The following is a 26,024-nucleotide window of genomic DNA, read 5'->3' as shown; positions in this document are numbered from 1 at the left end:
CCCACCCCCACCCTCCTCTAGCTTATCTCTCCACGCTTCAGGCTCTCTGCCTTTATTCCTGATGAAGGGCTTTTGCCCGAAACGTCGATTTTGCCTGTCTTCGGATGCTGCCTGAATTGCTGTGCTCTTCCAGCACCACTAATCCAGAATCTGGTTTCCAGCATCTGCAGTCATTGTTTTTATCTCCAGAGTATACAATCTGGAGGTGAGGTGGAGTGGGGGAGGGGAGTCTATCAGATTATTAACACGCTGCTTAAACATTTAATTCTTCCTACCATCTGTGTGTCGGTTTCTTTCAAACAATTTAGTTTGTCAGGATGTTAAGCAAAGATGACAGACAGCTGTCAGTAGTGCTGCTCAGTATGTTTGCCTTTTCCTGTTTCCTCTCGCCTGTCCCTTCACACACCACACTCACACACTCACACAATGACACACGCAATCACACTCACGCAAACACACACACTCTTTCTCTCTCTCACACACACAAACACACACTCTCTCTCTCGCACTCACTCACTCACACACACGCACATCGAATTGTTTATTTTGTCCAATTTTTAATATAAAACATGAACTGAGCAAGGTCAGGATAATTACAACCAGATGCGTTTTACAACACTTGACTGGAATTAAAGAGTGGGCCATCGACTGGAAGACAGAAGTGAGCTCTCTCATGATCACCCCTTCTGTTTGTTCTTTCTTTCTCTCTCTTTCTCTTTCTTTCCCTCTCTTTCTTCTTCTCTCTTTCTCTCTCCCTTTCTCTCTTTCTTTCTCCCTTTTTCTCTCTTTCTCCATCTTTTTATCTCTCTTCCCCTCTTTCTTTCTCTTCATTTCCTTCTCCCCATTTCCACAATTTTATCTCTTGTTGCTTTCTCCTATCTCCCACTCTCTTTCTGTTGAGAGTGGGATGAGGGTATTGAGTTGGATGATCAGCCATGACCATATTGAACGAAGGAGAAAGCTCAAGGGGCCGTAATGGCTTACTCCTGTTCATATTTTCTGTGTTTCTATGTTTCAACAGCAAGGATCAAGGTCGTTAAGAAACTGTCAAAGATATTGAACTCTGTGTTGGAACCAACTTGCATCATTCTCTGGGGTACTTTAACAATAGGGTTAAGCTGAGCAAGCACCATATTGACGTGCTGAATGGCCTCTTTTTGTGATATTCTGGAATGGCAATTAACTGGCTGGAATGCATCAGCCTGCATTTTTCCTTTATAATCTTTGACCTGTTATTGTTAAAGCGTTGTTAGATATAAGAGGAACACTGTGCAGGCATCACGCCGCAGTTAAATCTGCCCTGCTCATAAACACTGAGGGCTGTGATGGGTAAAAGAAGTTGTCTGTTTCTGTGGCTGCTGATTTACAGCCCTCCAAAAGAGCAGGCCGGCTGCAAAACCCCTCACTGTGAGGGAGTGGTTGGCATTCAGAATCTCTCAATGCTCTCTGTACAGGAAGTCAGAGAGACCTCAACCCGTGACGTTCTCAACACTGGTCCTTTGTCTTTCTATTAAAGTATAACGCAATAGAAATACAGTAATCAGCTCAGAGTGTCTAGCCATCCCTGACATAGAGCCCCATTCAGTTAATTTGGGAACTTTGTCACAACAACCCATTCACCCAGATTTGAAACTCTTCTTCCAAGTCCTGCATTTTCCTGTCCATCCATTTCCTTGCCCTCCATCTTCTGTCCCTTATTCTCCTGTCCTTCACTCTCCTCACTCTGTTCTCTGGTCTCCCTATTGCCTCACTCCCCATCTCCTGTCCTCAATCCCCTCACTTCATCTTCTTGTTCTCCATCTCCTCACCTCCATATTCCATCCTCGCATTTCTCGTTTTCCAAGTCTCATTCATTCTTTCCTTGGTGTGTCCTTTTGTCTTCACACGTACCTTGCCTCCATTCCCTCTCCTTCTATTCCCTTCCCTCTGTCACCCCACCTCCATCTCCCTTGCTCTATTTCCTCCATCCCTCCATCTTCCCCCTTCCACTCCTCACTTTCCAACCCACCAAATTCCACATCCAATTAATCATCATCCACCATTTCCACCACCTCCAGCAGGATGCCACCATTAAACACATTCCCCTTCCCTCCTTTCCACCATCAGCATTCTGCACGCACCATTCCTTCCATGCTTCCTAATGCTTCATCACTTCCCTGTGGCATCTCCCTATGCAATTGCAGAAGGTGTAACACTTGCCCATTCACTTCTTGTCTCCTCACTGTCAAAGGTACCCATTTGGTCTACTGTATTTGATGCTCACAATGCAGCCTTCTTTACATTAGCAAGACCAAATGCAGACACCTCCGCTCTTTCTGTAAGAATGACCCCAACCTCCCAGTTGTCACTTTAATAAAACACCTTGCTCTAATGCTAACAGTTCTGTCCTGAACCTGCTGCAATATTCCAATGAAGTACAGCACCTGCTTGAGGAACAACATCTCATTTTCCACTTAGGCATTTTACAGTCTTGAGATCTTAACACTGAATTCAATAACTTCAGAAACTAACCACAGTGTCTTATTTACTTTATACCTAGTAGAGGGGTCTAATTCTCTCTCATTCACACCTTCATTTACACTCATTTTACACCATTTTTTTCTCTTTATCTGCTATTAACAACCCATTTGTCTTTTGCATTGGGAAGAGTCATCTCAACTCGAAATATTAGATTGATTTCCCTCCTGCCTGACCCGCTGTGATCTCCAGCATTTGTTGTTTTCTCTATACTATTTGCTCTGTTGCTCCCCATTGTTTTTGTCAAAAGTATATAAAGAACTGATTTTCCAACACCTTTCAATTCTGAAAAAGAGGCAAACCAGACTCAAAACATTCACTCACCACAGATGCTGCCAGACTTGCTGAATTTCTCCAGCATTCTTGGTGTTTGTTTGACAGGTCCATAGAAGGCATGAGCAATTATTTATGAGAACTGGACTTGGTTTTGTACATTATTTAATCATGTCATTGTGAAGGCACCCCAAGGTATCAATTACCACAATGTAACCGAAGGAGAGAGTGGTGGGTCTGAAGTTTAAATAAGAGAAGTTATAAGGGCATGAAAACAGAGCTGGCTGAAGTAAATTAGATAAGTCAAATGACAGGCCAATAGCAATGCAGTGGCAGACATTTATGAGAATATTTTAAAAGATATAGAATTGATGCATTCCAATATATGAGAAAAAAAATCCAAAGTACAAACCCACCACCTGTGGCTAAATAGAAAGATTAAAGACAGTATCAAACTTGTAGAAAAATATATTGCAAAGCGCAAAGACAGGGAGTAGGTTAGAAGTTTGGAAAAAATGTAAAAACGCATGAAAACAATGATGAACAAGTTACGGGGTGATGTAGTTTACAAGAGCAAGGTTTGCAGGGATATAAAAACAGATAGCTATAGTTTTTATAAATAATTAAACAATAAAAGAGTTAACAAAATGAGCATTGGCCCTGTAGAAAGTGAGTATGCAGAATTAATAGTGGAAAATAAGGGAGTGGCAGATGAATTCACCTAACCTGCACAGTTTTTGGACTGTGGGAGGAAACCGGAGCACCCGGAGGAAACCCACGCAGACATGGGGAGAATGTGCAAACTCCACACAGACAGTCACCTGAGGCGGGAATTGAACCGGATAAATAGACAAAGTTTTTTCCCTGGGGTGGGGGAGCCCAGAACTAGAGGGCATAGGTTTAGGGTGAGAGGGGAAAGATATAAAAGAGACCTAAGGGTCAACCTTTTCACGCAGAGGGTGGTACGTGTATGGAATGAGCTGCCAGAGGATGTGGTGGAGGCTGGTACAATTACAACATTTAAGAGGCATTTGGATGGGTATATGAATAGGAAGGGTTTGGAGGGATATGGGCCAGGTGCTAGCAGGTGGGACTAGATTGGGTTGGGATATCTGGTCGCATGGACGGGTTGGACCGAAGGGTCTGTTTCCATGCTGTACATCTCTATGACTCTATCTATACACAGAGAGAATGTGTAAACTCCACACAGACAGTCGCTCAAGGCTCGAATCGAACACAGGTGCCTGGCACAGTGAGACAGCAGTGCTAACCACTGAGTCACTGTACCACCTAGTTCTTAAAGTATAACAGAGAATAATTAACTAACAACTATTTACAACTCCTTCCTCTAACCTATCTTTTACCTTCCGCTTCTACAATACCAGTCAGATAAAACCCCCCGATTATGATTTACCAAAAATCCAAACTTTCAAAACCAGCCAGCAGCTGAATCTTCTTTTTATATTTTCCTCAGTCTTCTTTTCTTCTTCTTAGGAATTTCTGTTTCACAGGTTACTGATCAATAAAGGTACCTTTAAGAGAGTTATTTTTCAGGCAGTCTCTACATGCTGGTGACATGCCAGTTCTCCTCCCAACTGTTCAATTTTCCCCAGTCTTATACCTCCAAAGTATTGGTTGTGTCATTGGCTTTTAAGATTGTCAATATACTAAATTCAAACTTTATTGGAATTTGGTATTTTTAAGTGTATAATTTAAACTGATTTGCCTAATTCAAATCTGTTTTTGTCTCCAGGCAACCAGCTACCCCAGTAGCTGGACCACATGCTACATTGTATCTTATTCAGAACACTTGGTGCTGTCAGGTAGTTCTGCTAGCTTTTAACTCTCTTAAAAGTACAGTACACCCACATTTTCACAACACAGAGTACTGGTGAGACTATATGTGGAGTCCTGTGTATGAATATTTTTTAAAAATTAATTCATGGGATGTAGATGACACTGGCAAGACTGGCATTTATTGCCCTTCCCTCATTGCCCAGAGAGATTTGCTGTAGGTCAGGAGTCACATAAAAGTGAGATAGGTCTTTACATCAGTCGACAGGAGTTACATAGTCACACTATGTATTACCACACCACCTCCTCCTGGTTTTTAAAGGAAAAATGTTAATGTATTGGAAGTCATTCAGAGAAGGTTTACTGGAGTGATCCATTGACTGAATCATCAAATCATAGAATCCCTATAGTGTGGAAAGGGACCAGTCCATCAAATCTGCATCAACCTAGACCTTGTCCCTGCATATCCCATGCTTGATCCACCTAACCTGCACATCTTTGTTTTTGGAGGCATTTTATGATGAAAGGTTGGGCTGGGCTTATTTCTACTGGAATTTTGGAGATTAAGAGTTGACTTTATTGAAACATTTAAAATCCTCAGGATTCTGACAGGGTGGATGTGGAACAGATATTTCCTCTTGTAGGAAAATCTAGTTTAAAAATCAAGGAATCCCCATTTCAAACAATAGTGATTACTTTTTTCTCTCTTTCCAATGGTCACAGGTCTTTGGAACTGTCTTCCCGAAAAGCTGGTGGAAGCAAAACTTTGAGTATGTTGAAGTTGGAAGGAGAGAGAGATTCTTGTTAAGGATAAAAGGATATCAGGAGTCAGTAAGACTGTGCATTTGAGGTTCCAGTCAAATTATGAAATGGCAGAGCTGAGAGGGGTGAATAGCCTATTGCTCTTAGAACATAGAACATCGAAAGGTACAGCACAGAACAGTGCCTTCGGCCCATGATGTTGTGCCAAGGATTAATCCTAATCTAAAATGGGATTAATTTACCTACACAACCCTCAATTCACTGCTATCCATGTGCATGTCCAGCAGTCACTTAAATGTCCCTAATGACTCTGCTTCCACCACCACCGCTGGCAACGCATTCCATGTGTTCACAACTCCCTGGTAATGAAAGCCAAAACACCATATGCTTTCTTGACAACTCTATCCACATGGGTGGTAACTTTGAGGGATCTATGCACTACTAACTCCAAGATCCCGCTGTTCCTCCACACTGCCAAGAATCCTGTCTTTAATCCTTTATTCAGCGTTCAAATTTGACCTTCCAAAATGCATCACTTCACATTTATCCAGTTTGAACTCCATTTGCCATTTCTCAGCCCAGCTCTGCATCCTGTCTATGTCACGCTGCAGCCTGTGATAGCACTCGATATTATCGATGGCACCTCCAACCTTTGTGCCATCGGCAAATTTACTAACCCACCGCTCAACCTCCTTATCCAACTCATTTATAAAAACGACAAAGAGCAGAAGCCCAAGAACAGAGCCCTGCGGGACACCACTCACCACTGACCTCCAGACAGAATACTTTCCATCTGCAACCACTCTCTGCCTTCTGTCAGCTAACCAATTCTGAATTTAGACAGCCAAATCTCCTGTATCCCATACCCCCTGACTTTATGAATGAGCTACCATGGCAAACCGTATCAAATGCCTTGCTGAAGTCCATGTACACCACATCCACTGCTCGACCTTCATCAACATGTCTCGTCACATTCTCAAAGAACTCAATAAGATTTGTGAAGCATGACCTTCCCCTCACAAAGCCATACTGACTGCTTTTAATCACGCTATGCTTTTCCAAATAGTCATAAATCCCATCGCTCGGAATTCTTTCCAAAACCTTGCTGACCACAGACATATGACTGATGGTCTGTAATTCCCAGGGATTTCCCTATTCCCCTTCTTGAAAAGAGGAACAACATCCGCTTCCTTCTGATCATCCAGTCCAACTCCCATGGAGAGTGAGGAAGCAAAAAGTTCATATGTTCCCCTGCCCCCCGTTCGAAGGAAGCTAGCCCCCTCTCATTCATTTTATCCAAGGGCCTCACAAGTTCACATTCCTCAATCCAATCTCCCCTCAGTCTCCTCTGTTCCAAGTGGAACAAGCCCAGCCCGTCCCGTCTTTCACATAATTGCAATTTTCCAGCCCTGGCAACATCCTCGTAAAAATTATATTTTAGATTTTATTATCCTAAAAGCTACTCCTTTCGGGGATTAGCAATCTGAAATTTTAGAGGATTTAATTTGAAAATAAATGAGTCTGGTACAATTGCTTTCTTTCTGCAATGACCAGAACTACAGGCACATGTGTCTCCACATGAGTGCTGTTTACCCTTCTAGCTCTTTTAATCAATACCTCGGCTCATTTTCACTGCCCCCTGAAACAGAGAAACAAGCCATGGGCAGTGAATGCCAGGGTGGACTGTATCACCCCATGTCAAGAATTCCATTTTAAAGATGTTCCCCCTCCAAACCTTCACTCTCGGCCAATCACACCACCTTTTAGCCTGGCCAGCTCGATCCCTCCTGTTTCTTAGACTTTTTCCAGAAACACAGAATAAATCTGATCCACTCTTTCAATCTTTTAATCCCCAGGTTTTTTTGGTGGTAATTTTTTTGTTTGTTCTTGGTCCATAATTTACCCTTTAGCTAATGATTGAGGTTAATGCCCATCCACACAATCTGTGTGCAAGTTGGAAAGCAGCACCAGGCAGGGGCAGATAGGAGATAGAATAGGGAAATAACAAGTTACACAAACAGTGTTACTGTCTCACTGTCTGCTTCACCAGTGAAGCATATTAGACAGACACAGAAGCTGCAGTGATTGTCTGTAGGTGCAAACAAAAGCTGTCACAGCAAGTTAACATTTGGCATGACGCAATGAGCCTATTTTGGAGCATTTAAGGTCCTTGCATATTTATTTAATCCTGGATTAGCTGTCAGAGACTCACTTAATTATCTAATAACCATAAATTACAACAAGCATTCCATCTTTCATTTTTAATTGTTGGAGATTTATTTTTAAAACGTGTGAAATTACTTTCTTGTAAAATCCTTCTCTGTCTCTTTTATTCTATCCTTCTCTTCATCCAATGTTCCTGACTTGCTGAGTTTCTCCAGCAATTCCTGTTTTTGTATCAGATTTTCAGCATCCATGGTTCTTTGTCATATTAATTTTGTTATGTTCATTTCTCTTTTTTTTGCTGCTGATGCGGGGTTAGCTCAGGTGGCTGCATGGCTGGTTTGCAGGGTTCAATTAAGTTACTGTAAAGATCCCACCTTCTCAATCTCTCCCCTCACCTGAGGTGTGGTCACACTCAAGTTTCTTAAATTGCAAAAATATACTCTGTTAATAAGGAACTTGTTTGTACATGCACAGGTGCTAGGGCAGTTCTGCAGAGCTTTTTTTTATTTCAAGAAAAAACAAACCTTAGATGTGACATTCCCTGCAGTTATAAAAGCCAAAGTCATATCTTACTTCACAATTAACTATTAACATTTATGTTTGAGCCAAGGAGAGGGTCTGACTACTGAATGGAAACTCATTGTACTTTGGCAGAAAGACCTGAGAAGATGGTCTTTCCCCACTGCAGTTGCCTACTTTCCCCTCTGTGTTATCCTCAAGTTAAACTACCACCAGTTGCCTCTATCTCTAATGAGAGAGTGGGACTGTGACCATTTCGCCTTTATCTGATTTGGCACTCAATTCATCTATTTTAAGTCACATTGTGAGCCAGTCTGTGAATTTGTTTCCTCACACTGTGTTGGAACAGGGATTTTTCCAAGTTGAAGCAGGTAGGGCGTATGCTTTTCTGTCTGACTATACCCCCGCTAGAACACCGTCCCCACCCTGACCTCAGTCATTGCCTTAACCAATGTGATTTATTCCTCTGTCTGGACATCAAAGACATCCTCAGTCTAATTTTAAATGTTGTATCGTTATGTTCTTCATGACGAATTACAGCTTTACATGGATGTTGCTGGGGTTGGAAGTTTTGAGCTAAAGAAAGAGGCTGAATAGGCTGGGGCTTCTTTCCCTGGAGAGTTGAAGGCTGAGGGGTGACCTTACAGAGGTTTATAAATTCATGAGGGTCATAGATAAGATGAACAACCAAGGTCTTTTCCCCTGGGTAGGGGAGTCCAAAACTGGAGGATATTGATTTAAGATGAGAGTGGAGAAATTTAAAAGAGACTTAAGAGGCAACAGTTTCACATATGTGCAGGTATAGGATGGTGCATGTATAGGATGAGCTGCCAGAGGAAGTGGTGGAGGCTGATACAATTACAACATTTAAAAGGCATCTGGATGGGTATATGAATAAGACATGTCTAGAGGGATATGAGCCAAATGCTGACAAATGGAACTAGATTAATTTAGGATGGCTGGTCAGCATGAATGAATTGGACTGAAGGGTCTGTTTTCATGCTGTACAACTCTATGACTCTATGACTAATTGTTCTGGGAAAGTGCAGCCAGAAAGCCACACCTTCCTGCAGTCAGGGGCTGAGCAGCAATCTCCAATTTCCACATGGAGAGCAATAAGAAATACACTGAAATACACTGAGGAAATTCACACTGAAATGGCATGGCAAAGCATCGAGTTAAACCAAACCACAACTCAAAACAATAATCAGAATAAACTGGAAAATGTCAATGATATCACTATATGTCTGGAGCCACATATAGGCCTGGGCCAGATAAGGATGGCAGATTTCCTTTTGTGAAAGTCCAGTTGAATTTTTACATGCTTTTTGCATTATTATTGATACTGGCTTTTTAATCACAGATTTATTTAATCCATAGACTGGGAATCCACAGGAGGAGGCCACTCAACCCACCACTGAGTTCCAAATTTGTCCTTTCTTTTATTCACTTGTGGGGTGTGGCCTCATTTACTGCCCATTCCCTTGAGAAGGTGCTGGTGAGCTGCCTTCTTGAACCACTGTAGGTCAACCCACAGTGCCATTAGGGGCAGCACAGTCGTTAGCGCTGGTGACTCACAGTACCAGGGACTTTGGGTTCAATTCCACCCTGTCTGTGTGGAGTTTGCACATTCTCCTTGTCTGAGTGAATTTCTTCCAGGTACTGTGGTTTCCTCCCACAGTACAGAGATGTGCAGGATAGGTGCATTAGCCATGCTGAATTCTCCATTGTGTCCAGGAATATGTAGGCTATGTGGATTAGGTATGGGAAATGTGGGATTACAGGAATAGGGTAGGAGGCCGGGTCTGAGTGGGATGCTCTTCAAGAGTCAGTGCAGTCCTGATGGGCCAAATAACCCCTTTTTACATTATAAGGATTCTATAATTAGGGAGGGACTTCTGTGAATTGCCCCAGCAACAGTGAAGCGGGTCATTTGATGGAGTTACTTCTTACAGAATTTTGATCATTCTCTGGGCGTCTACTTGTCCATAAACTTGCCCAGTGGGATTTTGTACCATTTAATTGTTAACTCATTCTCAGTCTTGGTGCTCATCCTCCTCACCATGTGAGGTACAATGACTTGTGTTGTCCCTGCCAAGATTTATTTATTGACTTGACTTTCTCCCTAGGTCTGAACTTAATGACACCTGGACACTGATAGGTGAAAAGATCCAATCGGAATCCACACTGATCAAGGGACTGGAAGCGAATGTGAAATACCAGTTTGCAGTCCGGGCAGTCAATGCTCATGGCGCAAGTTTACGCAGTGAGCCCAGCAATGCTGTCAAGACACTCGGTTAGTTCAAATACTGCCGTGTTTATTTAAGGGGTAGAACAGATTCTGGATGCACAACCTGTTGGTGTAGAAAAGGGAAAGATGGATTTCCATCCTGTATGCACAGGATGAGTATTTCAGTACAGACCTAAAAACCTCCGCAGCTTCCAGTTACACGAGGCAACTGCAGAGCAGACAGCATCGTGACTTTTAGCTGCAAGTCTGCAAATTGGCAAACCTGGCCACAGCAAGGATTTGGAAAAAAAAACACACACACACCTAACATTGCCAGCAATGAGGAAATAAACTAAGAATTAGGAATCATGTTGAAGATAGTTATACCACAATTGTGAACAATGATATACAGTGTTCTCAACTTTACCAGTAGGAACGTAGAGTACAAGAGCAAGGAGATGATGTTGAACTTATACTAAATAATTGTTCAATCTCAGCTGGAGTATCATGTACAGCTGTGGCTGAAACATTAACAGAAATGGATTGGAGAGTGTGCAAAAGTGATTTACAAGAATAGTTCCAAGGACTAGAAACTTCAGTGATAAGGATAGATTGAAGAAGGAGGGACAGTTCTCCCTAAAGAGAAAAACGCTGAGTGGGAATCTGACAGAGATTTTCAAAATCCTGAGTGGGTTGGATTAACTAGAAACAGAGAAACTGTTCTTTTGTATAAAAGGAACATGGGGAGGCGATGGGCGATGACCAAGTAGTATTATCGCTGGGCTGTTAACCCAGAGATCCAGGTAATATTCTGGGGGCCCGGGTTCAAATCCTGCCAGGTTATATGGTGAAATTTGAATTCAATAAATATCTGGAATTATGAATCTAATGGTGACCATGAATCGATTGTTGGAAAAATCTATCTGATGTCCTTTAGGGAAGGAAATTGCCATGCTTACCTGATCTGGCCTACATGTAACACCAGAGCTGAAAATGTGTTGCTGAAAAAGCGCAGCAGGTCAGGCAGCATCCAAGGAGCAGGAGAATCGACGTTTCGGGCATGAGCCCTTCTTAACCTGCAATCTTCTTTCTGACCTCTCCGCCCCCACCCCCACTCCGGCCTATCACCCTCACCTTAACCTCCTTCCACCTATCGCATTTCCAACACCCCTCCCCCAAGTCCCTCCTCCCTACCTTTTATCTTAGCCTGCTTGGCACACTCTCCTCATTCCTGAAGAAGGGCTCATGCCCGAAACGTCGATTCTCCTGCTCCTTAGATGCTGCCTGACCTGCTGCGCTTTTCCAGCAACACATTTTCAGCTCTGATCTCCAGCATCTGCAGTCCTCACTTTCTCCTACCTGTAACACCAGACCCACATCAATGTGATTGACTCTTAACTGGCAATTAGGGATGAGCACTAAATGCTGCCTAGCCAGCGATGCCCTCATCCCGTGAATGAATAAAGAAGAATAAAAGGGCTTAGATTTCAAAGTGATTTGCAAATGAAACAAGGGCGGTGTAAAAAAACACTCTTTTGAGTTTGAAGGTCAGCCATGATCTGTCTGAGTTGAGGAGCAGGTTTGACAGGTTAAGTGGCTCAGTCCTGTTCCTATGGTTCTGTGGTTGTAACAGTATCAGTACACTCTTTTGTATAATTTTGTCTGCTCCTTATGCAGATGGGATTCATTGTCTATCACAACACAGACACTCCCTCACCATTGTGACACCCATGACCCATGGATGATTAAAAAGTCTCAGGATGAGGGAGGGGTGGAGTGCACTGGTGGTTGTGGAATGCGGGATATGTTTGTGCTAATGAATGCTTTCTTTCCTGTCGACGACAAGACGATTGGATGGTTTCTACAGAGCGGGTGTTCCGTTATGAAGTGGACTCTGGGTACAGGTTCACAGGTATAGGCTGCATCCCAGATCATCAGTGCACCATCATTCCAGCTCGCTAACCCAGCATCATACACAGACACACGCACTCTCTCTCTATCTCACACACACTCTTTGTCACTCTGACACACACACTCTTTCTATTGCTCTCACACACACATGCACAAATATATTGTCTCACAGACACACACATTCTCACACAGATTCACATATCGACTGACACACTCTGTCAGAGACACAGAGAAAATTACACCCAATCTTTCATACACACTCACTCTCATATACCCAAGTAAACTGTTTCACAAATATCTACTCTCACGCAAAGATGGATTGGCATGCAATCTCTCTCACTCTCAATCTCATACATACAAACAGAAACATTTTGTGTGTGTCTCTCTCTTTATTTCACACACACACATACACGTGCACACGCACGCATACACATGCTCACAGAGGCACAAATGCTCACCTTCAAAAACACATGAACACACGCATAGCATCTCTTGCCCTCACACATATACACATGTTCTCATATACTTACACCCACAGACACTCCCACAACCAGACACACAACCACGTTCTTAAACACACACATTCTCACAGCAAACACCCTCATGCAGCATTGGCCACTAACCCTCATCTCCTCGCTTGTCATCAGCATGGGAGGGAATGGACTCAATCAAATTCACATTGAACTGCATGACACATGGCTTGCCAGGATGTGGATATACATTTGGAGGCAATTAGACGCACACATGCCATATGCTTATTAAAAACAAGAAAATGGATGCAAGGTTTGGTCGTCGGAAGCCACAGATAGTGGAGGGAAGGAAAACTAAAGGGTTTTGAACAGCTTTGTCATCTGTGAAACAGTCATTCTGATTTCAGACTCTGCCAGATGAGCTGGTTTAAAGCAGAGATTGGCTGTGGTTCAGAGACAACCATATTGACTGTTTGATCCCCGGTCTGTAGCTCAATAAGTAACACTTCTACAGCCAGAAAATCACAGGTTCAAGTCCCATTCCAGGGATGTGAGCATATAATCCAGGCTGACATTTCACTGCAGTACTGAGGGAGTGCTGCATTGTCAGAAGTGTTGTCTTTTTAGATCACACATTAAACTGAGTACCAGGCTGCCCTTTCAGGAGGATGTAAAATGCTATGACACTGTACTGAAGCAGAGTGGGGGATTCTCCCTAGTATCGTGGCTGAGTTTTTATCTCTCAAGCAACATCATTAGGCAGAGTATCTGGTCATTGTTGCATTGCTGTTTATGTGAGTCTGCTGTGTAGAAATTGTCAGCCACATTTTCTGCATTACACCAATGAGTTTGAGCAACTTTTTTTCCTGTGGGCTCAGGAAAACCAGACCTATTGCACTTTAACCTGCCAAAATATACACCTGACTCCTGTGTGAGTTTGCCCAGGAATTTTGATTTTTGTGCGTGTTGTAAGCGGTGATGGAATGAGTAAACACAGTATGGGGTTGAGCCTTGTTCTCCACTGCAGCAGCCCAGTTCTTAACTTCCTTTACAGGCCCTAAAATCTTATTACTCACACGCACCCATGTCCCCTCAGATCACCCTACTACAAACAATTAACCAACCAAAGGTACCATTTGAACCTCTTAAAAGTTTGTATCATTCCTGGAAACATCCCTGCCAAGTTATCTATAAGCATTTGAAACTCAGAATGGCTACAACTGTCATAATAATAGCTTCCAGCTACATTGAAACTGATGCAACTGACACTATGATAATTCCATTTATTTTCAGAGCACAATGTCTATGAGTCACTGAAGGGAGGAAGCCCAGTAATGTCTTACTTTCAATTTTAAGGGCTGGCATGGTGGCTCAGTGGTTAGCACTGCTGCCTCACAGTGCCAGGGACCTGGGCTCAATTCCTACCTTGGGTGACTGTCTGTGTGGAGTTTGCATATTCTGCCCATGTCTGTGTGGGTTTCCTCCCCCAATCCAAAGATGTGCATGTCAGGTGAATTGGCCATGCTAAATTGCCCGTCGTGTTTGGTGCATTGATCAAAGGTAATATGGGGAATGGGTCTGGGCGGGTTACTCTTTGGAGGGTCAGTGTGGACTTGTTGGGCCAAAGGGATTAGGGAAGTTAATCTTTGTCAGTTGATTTAAATCATAGTACTGACTATGACAGCAGAGGCTAAGAGGATATTTTATTTTAGTTCATTCACGTGTATTATAGCACTTCTGACAACTAGAAAAGTACACGAAGCATGAGAGTATTAGATTATGCTCATCAATGTAGGGCTGAAAATGTGTTGCTGGAAAAGCGCAGCAGGTCAGGCAGCATCCAAGGAACAGGAGAATCGATGTTTCGGGCATAAGCCCTTCTTCAGGAATCATGCCCGAAACGTCGATTCTCCTGTTCCTTGGATGCTGCCTGACCTGCTGCACTTTTCCAGCAACACATTTTCAGCTCTGATCTCCAGCATCTGCAGCCCTCACTTTCTCTCATCAATGTAGGAGTCAACTTACAGTTATAGGCTCTTTGACATCTACAGCACAGAAAAGGCCCTTCAGCCCATCGAGTCTATGCCGATCATAAATAACCACTCTCCTCTTCTAATTCCATTGTCCAGCACTTTGCCCATATCCTCGTGTGCCCATAACCTCTTCGATGTTATGAGGGTTTCTGCCTCTCTAATAGGCAGTCAGTCCCAGATTCTCACCACCCTCTGGGAGAAAACAATTTTCCTCATATCACATCAAAGCTGCCTGCCCCTTATCTTAACTCTATGCTCCCTGGTCACCAATCCCTCCACCAAGGGGAAAAGTTCTCCCCTGTCTACGTACCCCATAATTTTACACATCTCAATCATGTACTCCCTCAATCACCTCTACTCCAAGGAAAACAATCCCAGATTCTCACCACCTTCTGGGAGAAAACAATTTTCCTCATATCACATCAAAGCTGCCTGCCCCTTATCTTAACTCTATGGTCACCAATCCCTCCACCAAGGGGAAAAGTTCTCCCCTGTCTACGTACCCCATAATTTTACACATCTCAATCATGTACTCCCTCAATCACCTCTACTCCAAGGAAAACAACTCCAATCTATCCAATCTCTTTCATAACTAAAACTCTCCAGCCCAGGCAACATCCTGGTAAATCTGCTCTGAACCCTCACCACTGAAATCACATTCCACCTATCGATGTAAATTTCAGTTCAGCACACAATACTTTAACCAATATTTTACACAGTCACAGCATCACCACCCTGCTCTTAAAATCTATGCCTCAGCTAATAAAGGCAAGTATACCACATGCCTTTTTAACCACTTTATCCAACTGTCTTGATTTCCTAAGGGACCAGTGAACATGCGCACTAAGATCCATCTGATCCTTGGTGCTTCTCATGGTCCTACTGTTCATTTTGTACTGTGCTGCCTTGCCTTGTTTGTCCTGCCCATATTTCACCTCACATTGAATTCTACTTGCCACTGCTCAGCCCATCTGACCAGTCTATCTATATCCTCCTGTAATCTAAAGTTAGCCTCATCAATATTTACAGGCTGGCTGTCTATAGTAAATCACATCTACATAATAATCAACCCTCTCATAGGGACAGTGGAAGATCTCAAAAGCATTTCAAGTTCACTTTTCAGAATGTTCCCAACTTCTCAATAAGGTTTTCCCAATCACAAACTTTCCATGGTGGTGTATGTGTTATTACATTTTTCAAAACCCATACCAGTACACAGCAACGAACATGCTGCAGGAAATTCAGATTTCCTGTGGTGTTCACAATAAGGAATGTGGAATCCTGAGAGACTGTGTGCTGTGTACTCAGGGTCTCCCTGACCTGCCAGAAACCGCATGAGAATCTTTCGGGTCCAGGAAGGCAGAAGACAATTCTTTCTCCAGCAAAAGCAGTGTTTCCCGACTCAACCAGGATCCCTAATGCCTATTGAAAATCTAACTCTATAACATCAGAGGTTAGCTGAAAAGTGATTTTAGAATATCCTGAGGTTGTTAAAGACTATAAGACATATGAGCAGATGCTGGACAGTCAGAGTCAAAAGGTGTGGTGGTGGAAAAGCACAGCAGGTCAGGCAGTATCCGAGTAGATTAGATTACTTACAGTGTGGAAACAGGCCCTTCGGCCCAACAAGTCCACACCGACCCGCCGAAGCGCAACCCACCCAGACCCATTCCCCTACATTTACCCCTTCACCTAACACTACAGGCAATTTAGCATGGCCAATTCACCTAACCTGCACATTTTTGGACTGTGGAAGGAAACCCACGCAAACACGGGGAGAATGTGCAAACTCCACACAGTCAGTCGCCTGAGGTGGGAATTGAACCCGGGTATCTGGCGCTATGAGGCAGCAGTGCTAACCACTGTGCCACCGTTCCACCCACAAATGGAGATGGAGAGTCAATGTTTTGGGGAGGGGAAGGGGGCTGAGAGATAAATGGGAGGGGGTGGGGCTGGGGAAAGGTAGCAAGGAAGGCGATAGATGTATGCAGGTGGAGGGGTGATGGTGATAGGTGAGAGCAAAGGGTGGAGCAGATAGGTGGAAAGGAAGATGGACAGGTAGGATAATTCAAGAGGGCAGTGCCGAGTTGGAGGATTGAATCTGAGATATGGTGGGGGGAGGGGAGTTGAGGAAACTGCTGAAATCTCCGAATTTGGGGTTGGTGGGACTTCTACAAGCAGGACCGTCTTCATCTGAATCAGAGGGGTACCAATATCCTGGGGGGGAAATTCGCTAAGGCTATTGGGGGTGGGTTTAAACTAATCCAGCAGGGGGATGGGAACCAAAATTGTAGTTCGAGTATAGAAAAGGTTGAGAATAGGGAGGTCCAAAATCAAGTTTCCGGGACGCAAAATGGCACCGGCAAGCAAGAAGTTGGTTTGAAGTGTGTCTACTTCAATGCCAGGAGCATCCGAAATAAGGTTGGTGAACTTGGAGCATGGATTGGTACCTGGGACTTCGATGTTGTGGCCATTTCAGAGACATGGATAGAGCAGGGACAGGAATAGTTGTTGAAGGTTCCAGGATTTAGATGTTTCAGTAAGAACAGAGAAGATGGTAAAAGAGGGGGAGGTGTGGCATTGTTGGTCAAGGACAGTATTACAGTTGCAGAAAGGATGTTTGGGGACTCAACAACTGAGGTACTATGGGCTGAGGTTAGAAACAGGAAAGGAGAGGTCACCCTGTTGGGAGTTTTCTATAGGCCTCCGAATAGTTCCAGAGATGTAGAGGAAAGGATAGCAAAGATGATTCTTGATAGTGAGAGAGACAGGGTAATTGTCATGGGGACTTCAACTTTCCAAATATTGACTGAGAACACTATACTACGAGTACTATAGATGGGTCAGTTTTTGTCCAGTGTGCGCAGGACAATGTATGTAGACAGGCCAACAAGGGGCAAAGCCACATTTGATTTGGTACTGGGTAATGAGCCCGGCCAGGTGTTAGACTTGGAAGTAGGTGAGCACTTTGGTAATAGCGATCACAATTCTGTTATGTTTACTTTAGTGATAGAAAGGGATACGTGTATACCACTGGGCAAGAGTTACAGCTGGGGGAAAGGCAATTACGATGCGAGTAGGCAAGATTTAGGAAGCATAGGATGGGGAAAGAAACTGCAGGGGATGGGTACATTAGAAATGTGGAGCATATTCAAGGAAAAGCTCCTGTGTGTCCTAGATAAGTATGTACCTGTCAGGCAGGGAGGAAGCTGTAGAGCGAGGGAGCCGTGGTTTATGAAGGAAGTGGAATCTCTGGTCAAGAGGAAGAAGAAGGCTTATGTTAGGATGAGATGTGAAGGCTCAGTTAGGGCACTTGAGGATTACAAGGTAGCCAGGAAAGACCTAAAGAGAGAGCTTAGAAGAGCCAGGAGGAGACATGAGAAGTTGTTGGTGGATAGGACCCGGGTAGACCCTAAGGCTTTCTATAGGTATTTAAGGAAGAAAAGAATGACAAGAGTAATATTAGGGCCAATCAAGGATAGTGGTGGGAAGTTGTGAGGGGAATCAGAGGAGATAGGGGAAACACTAAATGAATATTTTTCAACAGTAATCACTCTAGAAAATGACAATGTTGTCGAGGAGAATTACCAAGATACAGGCTACTAGACTGGGTGGGATTGAGGTTCACAAGGAAGGGGTATTAGAAATCTTGCAGAGTGTGAAAATAGATAAGTCCCCTGGGCCGGATGGGATTTATCCTAGGATCCTCTGGGAAGCCAAGGAAGAGATTGCCAAGCCTTTGGCATTGATCTTTAAATCATCATTGTCTACAGGAATAGTGCCAGAAGACTGGAGGATAGACTGGTGGTTCCCCTGTTCAAGAAGAGGAGTAGTGACAACTCTGGTAATTATACACCAGTGAGCCTTACTTCAGTTGTTGGTAAAGTGTTGGAAAAGGTTATAAGAGATAGGGTTTATAATCATCTAGAAAAGAATAATTTGATTAGGGATAGTCAGCACCATTTTGTGAAGGGTAGGTCGTGCCTCACAAACCTCATTGAGTTCTTTGAGAAGATGACCAAATGGGTAGCTGAGAGGAAACCGGTTGATGTGGTGCATATGGAACGCAAGGCGTTCGATAAGGTGTCCCACACTAGGCTATTGTATAAAACGTGGAGGAATGGGATTGTGGGAGATATCTCAGTTTGGATCAGTAATTGGCTTGCTGAAAGAAACAAAGAGTGGTGATTGATGGGAAATGTTCATCCTGGAGTCCAGTTACTAGTGGTGTACTGTAAGGGTTGGTGTTGGGTCCACTGTTGTTCATCAATTTTATAAACGACCTGGATGAGGGCGTAGAAGGGTGGGTTAGTAAATTTGCAGATGACACTAAGGTCTGTGGAGTTGTGGATAGTGACGAAGGATGTTGTAGGTTACAGAGAGACATAGAAAAGCTGCAGAGCTGGGCTGAGAGGTGGCAAATGGAGTTTAACGCGGACAAGTGTGAGGTGATTCACTTTGGTCGGAGTAACCGGAATGCAAAGTATTGGGCTAATGGTAAGATTCTTGGTAGTGTAGAAATTGCAGAGAGATCTCGGTGACCATGTGCACAGACCCTTGAAAGTTGCCACCCAGGTTGACAGGGTTGTTAAGAATGTATACGGTGTTTTAGCTTTTATTAATAGAGGGGTCGATTTCCGGAACTACGAGGTTATGCTGCAGCTGTACAAAACTCTGGTGCGGCCGCACTTGGAATATTGTGTACAATTCTGGTCAACACATTATAAGAAGAATGTGGAAGCTTCGAAAAGGGTGCAGAGGAGATTTATTAGGATGTTGTCTGGTATGGAGGGAAGGTCTTACGAGGAAAGGCTGAGGGACTTAAGGCTGTTTTCGTTAGAGAGAAGAAGGTTTAGAGGTAACTTAATAGAGACATATAAGATAATCAGAGGGTTAGATAGGGTGGACAGGGAGAGCCGTTTTCCAAGTATGGTGACGGTGAGCACGAGGGGGCATAGCTTTAAATTGAGGGGTGATAGGTATAGGACAGATGTGAGAGGTAGTTTCTTTACTCAGAGAGTAGTAAGGGTATGGAATGCTTTGCCTGCAACGGTAGTAGATTCGTCAACTTTAAGTGCATTTAAGTCGTCATTGGACAAGCATATGGACGTACATGGAATAGTGTAGGTTAGATGGGCTTCAGATTGGTATGACTGGTCGGCAAAACATTGAAGGGCGAAGGGCCTGTACTGCGCTGTATTATTCTCTGTTTGATGCTGTGTGGTTGGACGGTCCCAAGGCAGAAGATGCAGCATTCTTCCTCCAGGCGTCGGGTGGCTTGGATTTGGCAGTGGAGGAGGCAGAGGGCTTGTATGACCTTGGAGGAGTGGAACGGGGAGATGAAATGATCGGCCACAGGGTGGTGGGGTTGTTTAGTGCATGTGTCCCAGAGTAGGACATTCAGCCATTAAATCTGCTCCACCATATGAATTCTCTTTTTACATAGAGCAAAGGTGGGTCTTTGCCCAAAATGTTGACTTTCCTGCTCCTTGGATGCTGTCTGACCTGCTGTGCTTTTCCAGCAACACACTCTTTGACTCTGACTCACCAGCATCTGCAAACTTCACTTTCTCCTCCTTTCTCCTAAATGGTCTCAGCATGGGGAGGCAGCGAAGGTTGGGTTTACAATTCAGGTAAGCTGTATACTTGGCCTCGGGATCATTTTGTCCAGGGTAAGTGAAATCAGCCCAATTCCTAATTAAAGAGATGGTTCTAAACAGTGTGAGTAAAACAACATGCACTGAGCACATTACCAAATGCAGCCACCAAGTCATCCACCAGTTTAACTTTTCGTGATCAAGTTAATACCATTGACCTTAATAATCCTTTTTGTCTGTTTCTTGTCATCTAAAGACAGTTCATTCTTTCTCATCCAATTATCATCCAATTTACTACAACCCTCACAACAACATTTTGTGCAGTCACACAACTCCTTTGATTTAGACCTTCTCACGAGAATGTGCATTTATAGCATACTTTTATAGAATCATGGGATAGTTACAGAAGAGAAGGAGACCATTCAGTCAATCCTGTCCATACTAGAGCTCTGGCCAAAAGCAACTCTCTGTAAGTCCCATTCTCCCACAGTTCTTTTCCTTTGGCCCCTGTAAATGTTATTTTTCATCTTTGGCATTATCATTGTGGAAAAGATGCTGCGTCCCAGATGGATGCAGTTGGAAGGCATAGTCAAAAAGGAACTCTTTAATGGAAGGAGCAGAGAGTGGTAGAGGGACAGAGAGGTTTAGAGAGAGATTTCCTGAGCAGTGTTTGCCTTCTGATAGTCAAAGTGATCAGGCCCAACCTGTCTCTCCATACAATCACTGGCTTGGATTTGTAATCGCTGTTCAATTTTTCCCTCTATTTATCCATCAACAAACATTAGTGGGCGGCACGGTGGCACAATGGTTAGCACTGCTGCCTCACAGCGCCAGAGACCCGGGTTCAATACCCGCCTCAGGCGACTGACTGTGTGGAGTTTGCACATTCTCCCCGTGTCTGCGTGGGTTTCCTCCGGGTGCTCCGGTTTCCTCCCACAGTCCAAAGATGTGCAGGTCAGGTGAATTGGCCATGCTAAATTGCCCGTGGTGTTAGGTAAGGGGTAAATGTAGGGGTATGGGTGGGTTGCGCTTCGGCGGGTCGGTGTGGACTTGTTGGGCCGAAGGGCCTGTTTCCACACTGTAAGTAATCTAATCTAATCTAATCAAAGGCAAACAAGCTCCTAACTCCCTCAATCTGGTTTTTGACAGTCAAAGACTCAGGTACAACACCAGTGTTTCTTTAATTCTCTGGGACTGCTCCCGGTATTCAATATAAATCTAAGCAACTTCCCCCTTCACTGATCGTGGTTTGTGGTTTGGTTCCACTTTGAGCATTCTTCATGATCGACATCATTAGCTCATACCATAACCAGTTATCAATTACTTCACTTGAGAAACTTAGAGGAGGTGACATTTGTCTGGACACGATCAGAATCAATCTTTTCACTCATGTGTCAGACTTTCTCCTTTGTTGACTTTGGAGGAAAGGCATTTGATTAATTGCTACCAGGGATCAATTTCACCTCCTTCTCACAATAACTGCAAACATTGTTCCTGCCCATGTGAGGTTATATTTGAGACTGTTTCCACTGGCAACAGTGACCAGAGGACATTTAAGTGAACTAGCAAAACAACTAGCAAAGGGAAGTCTAATATGGGCATAGTGGGCTGAATGGCCTCATCTGTGGTCAACATTGTACATGACTCTTGTGGAAGGTCATAAGCAAGTCAAGATTGGGTGGTATATTCTGAGGAAGCGTTTATCCAGTCATAAATCTCAGGTTGCATCCGTTAGGTGAGGGACAACAACAGAAGGAAGTGTTCCCGGCTGTAGGTTTTATTAATTAAGCAGCAGTCTAGATGTGGACAAGGTTAACAGTGAATGACATGAAAGTGATTCTGGTCAATGGGGTCAAGAGATCATTCAATTTGTTCTTGGGGAAATCAAGGGAATGAAGGGTATTGGTGAGAAGTTGACTTGGGAGGGATATGGAAAGGAAAAGGGACTGTGGAAATGAATAAGGTGAGTCAGTAATGTTGAGAGTTATGCTGAGTACCCAGATCATATGGCGTTGTGATTCCAAACCAAAGATTTGCTAAATTGCTGATTAGATTAGATTTCCTACAGTGTGGAAACAGGCCCTTCAGCCCATCAAGTCCACACCGACCCGCCGAAGAGTAACCCACCCAGATCCATTTCCCTCTGACGAATGCACCTAACACAATAGGCAATTTAGCATGGCCAATTCACCTGACCTGCACATCTTTGGGACTGTGGGAGGAAACCGGAGCACCTGGAGGAAACCCACGCAGACACGGGGAGAATGTGCAAACTCCACACAGACAGTCGCCCAAGGCTGGAATCGAAGCTGGGACTCTGGTGCTGTGAGACAGCAGTGCTAACCACTGAGCCACCACGCTGCCCCAATTCTTTGTTTTGAAATTCCCACATTAACTCCCTTTACCATGAATGGCCGGGCCTTCAGCGGTCTGAGTCCTAAGCTCTGGTATTCGCTCTAACCCCCTCCATTTCTCTATTCACGTTTATGTCTTTTCTTAAAACCTAACCACTTTGGCCAAATCTTTGTCACCCTCTCCTTAAATCTCCTTTGATGCATGTCTCCCTGTTTTAATGAGAACTCTGTGAGATGCCTTGGGTCATGTTGCTATTTCAGAAACATATTGTTGATGTTTGTTTCGTCTCAATTGGAACACAATGCAGGGGGTTGTTTAAAACTTGGCTAAATATGCTTTCATGTAGATTCCAGCCTGTGAAATCAACTGGGTTGGGTCCCATTTATTCCAGTTGCTTTGAGAATAATCAGTGTCTTCTTTCTCTTCTATCTATTTCTTATTTTGACTGGGGATTACCACACCCCCCAAGCAAGGTTATCACCCTTCTCTATCTCCTCCTGTCAGTCACCCATTTCTCTTTCAATCCCATATTTTCCATATCTTTCCATCTGGTCTTTGGCTGTCCTGTTCATCTTCTTCTTCTGCTTCTTCCAACTTCTCCCATCCTCATCTCTCTCCTTGCCATATTTCCCCACCTCTCTCCCCAGCAGGGGGCTGTGTAATATTTAAGAATCTTCTCTGCTACTTTCTTTGGTGTTCCCACAATCTTTCCTGACCCCCTGATGTGCTAGTTCTTGATCTGGTCATTCCTTCATTACTCCACATGTCCATCCTCGAATCTGCATCTCGTTGAGTGATACAGCACAGAAGAGTCCCTTCAGCCCATCGAGTCTGCACTGACCTATTTGCAGTCATCCCATTTGCCACAACTTGGCCTTGAATGTTATGACATTTTAAGTGCTCATCCAAGTTTTATTTTAAAGGTTGTGAGGTTTTCCACCTCAACTACCCACTGAGGCAGTGAATTCCAGATGCCATCACCCTCTGGGTGAAAGAAAATAAAATTCAAACCCCTCTAACGCTCCTGCCTTTCACTTTAAAATTAAGCCCACTTATTATTGACCCTTTAACTGAAAGGAATAGATAGTTGATACCCACATTGTCTTTGTCCCTCTTATACACCTCTATCAGGTCCCCCCACCCCCCAAACCTTTTCTGCCCCAAATAAAACAACCCAACCTTACTCAGCCTTTCTCATTCGTATCCAGTCATTGTTCCTTAGCTCTTGGTGCTGCTCGAGATTTTTGTCACTATATAAAACCTTACCTACTTATCTTCTTTCTTCACTGATCCCTGTTGTGCTTGTGAGATCTATCTTCTGGTTTCTGGCTAGCAACAGGGAGCACCAGTGTTTCCTAACGAGATAGGATGTTTTTTTTCCCCTCACACTATCACCTAAGTGCGGTAGTGCTTATTTTTTCCCCAGCACCCATGGTGTGTGTGTGCAGGTGTGAGACGCAGTGAAAGACACAAAGTGCATGAATCTTTATTCAAATTCCACCACCAGAAAGATAGGAAAACACCCGGGTGGCCAGTGACAAACATTGCCCTTACGAGACAGGATGTCAATGATTAGACTCAATGGAATGACAGCAGTGTTTAATTATGGCTCAATTATGAGGACACATTGTGTAGACTAGACGAGCTTCCTCTTGAGTTTGGGAGATCACAAGGAGATCTAACTGAGGCGTTTAGAATAATTTATAAAATTCAAAATGTTTTGGGGGATTTGAGGGACAATCTAGAATGGCAGGACAGAGCCATAAAATTAAAACAACATCAACTTGTTTCATGTAGCACCCTGAACAAAATAAAGTAATTTACTGGAGTGGTTATCAGACAAAATTTGGTACTGAGCCCAATCTGGATATTTTAATATTGGTGTCCAAAAGCCTTATTAAAGAGATAGAGTTTACAAATTAGCTGCAGATGAAAGCAAGAGTTTTAGAATCATGCACCATAGAATAAAGGGAAGCAGGGAATTTCAGAGTTTAGAGATAAGGCAGCTGAAAGCATGATGGTCAATCATTTAACACTGAGGAATGCACTACAAAGTGTGGAATGAGAGGAGAACAGAGGGCTCAGAGGAGGTGACTGAGATAGGGATGGGAAGGGACATGGGGGTATTTAAATATAAAAGTTAACATTTTAAAACTTGGTTGGCCATGAGCCAGTGTAGGAGAAAGTGAAGACTGCAGATGCTGGAGATCAGATTGGAGAGTGTGGTGCTGAAAATGTACAGCAGGTCAGGCAGCATCCGAGGAGAGGGAGAATTGACTTCATCAGGAATGTCGATGAAACGTCGATTCTCCTGCTCCTTGGATGCTGCCTGACCTGCTGTGCTTTTCCAGTGCCACACTTTTCAACCATAAGCCACTATAGATCAGATTCAGTAAACACAGGAGATGTGTGAATGGGTGTGAATTCGGATACAGAATTTTAGATGATTTCAAGTTTATGGTGAAGTGGAAGATGGAGGCTGACTAAGTGAAATGCAATACTCTGGAGTAAATGTAAGTAAGACTTGTATTTACATAGCACTCCTTACAACCATCACACATTGTAAAGTGTCCTGCAACCAACCATAGAATCCCTATAGTGTGGAAACAGGCCATTTGGCCCAACAAGTCCATACCAACCCTCCAAAGAGTATCCCACCCAGATCCATTCCCCTACCCTATTACTCTGACTAATTCATCTGAGCTGCACATTTTTGGACTGTGGGAGGAAACCCAAGCAGACACAGGGAGAATGTGCAAACTCCACACAGACAGCCACCCGAGGCTGGAATCGAACCCAGGTCCCTGGTGCTGTGACGTAGCAGAGCTAACCACAGAGCCACCGTGCCACCCGATGAAGTACTTTTGAAGACTATAGCCACCAGTTATAATGTAAGAAAAGTGACAGCCAATTTGCACATAGCAAGCTCCCGTAAATAGCAAAGCATGAATCTGTTTTTTTTAATGTTGATTCAGAGATAAATATCAGCCAGGACACTGCCTAGAACCAGCTCCTGACTATCCAAACTCTGAGACAAGATTGTGACAACTGAGCCATAGCAGGCAAGAGAAATCCCAGGAAACAATCTCTCAGTGGGAATCTGAAATTTGCTTCCACTGAACAGCTGTGGATGCTAAGAAATTAATTTTAAATTCAAAAACTGAGATTTTCATTGGGTCAGGGTATGAATGGATACAGGACAAAGGTAGAAAATAGTCTCAGACCAGAGGGCACAATCTCAGCATGAACACATTTAAGACAGACATGAGGAAGAATCTTTTTCTCTTGGGGTCGTAAATTTGTGAAACTTTTTATCTCTGAGGGCTGTCGAGGCTGGGTTAGGAAGAATATTCATGAGTGAAATGGATTTTTCATCAGTAAGAGAATCAAAGGTGGT

The 26,024-nt window shown here is 43.6% G+C and overlaps 1 protein-coding gene across 4 annotated transcripts in view; it reads left to right on the top strand.

Moving 5' to 3' along the window:
• Positions 1-26,024, top strand: part of LOC122556501 (pikachurin) — a 110,477-nt gene that overhangs the window by 20,917 nt on the left and 63,536 nt on the right. For 3 of the 4 annotated variants that reach the window (XM_043703216.1, XM_043703225.1, XM_043703207.1), the window contains exons 7-8: positions 10,161-10,327; positions 12,108-12,173. In XM_043703216.1, the coding sequence (XP_043559151.1) occupies positions 10,161-10,327; positions 12,108-12,173 (233 nt within the window). The remainder of the gene's footprint in view (positions 1-10,160; positions 10,328-12,107; positions 12,174-26,024) is intronic. The other variant, XM_043703235.1, reaches the window with a different exon arrangement.

The sequence above is a fragment of the Chiloscyllium plagiosum genome, chromosome 2, assembly GCF_004010195.1.
Source record: "Chiloscyllium plagiosum isolate BGI_BamShark_2017 chromosome 2, ASM401019v2, whole genome shotgun sequence".
Taxonomy (NCBI): Eukaryota; Metazoa; Chordata; class Chondrichthyes; order Orectolobiformes; family Hemiscylliidae; genus Chiloscyllium; species Chiloscyllium plagiosum.
This window is presented reverse-complemented; position numbering and strand designations above follow the sequence as displayed.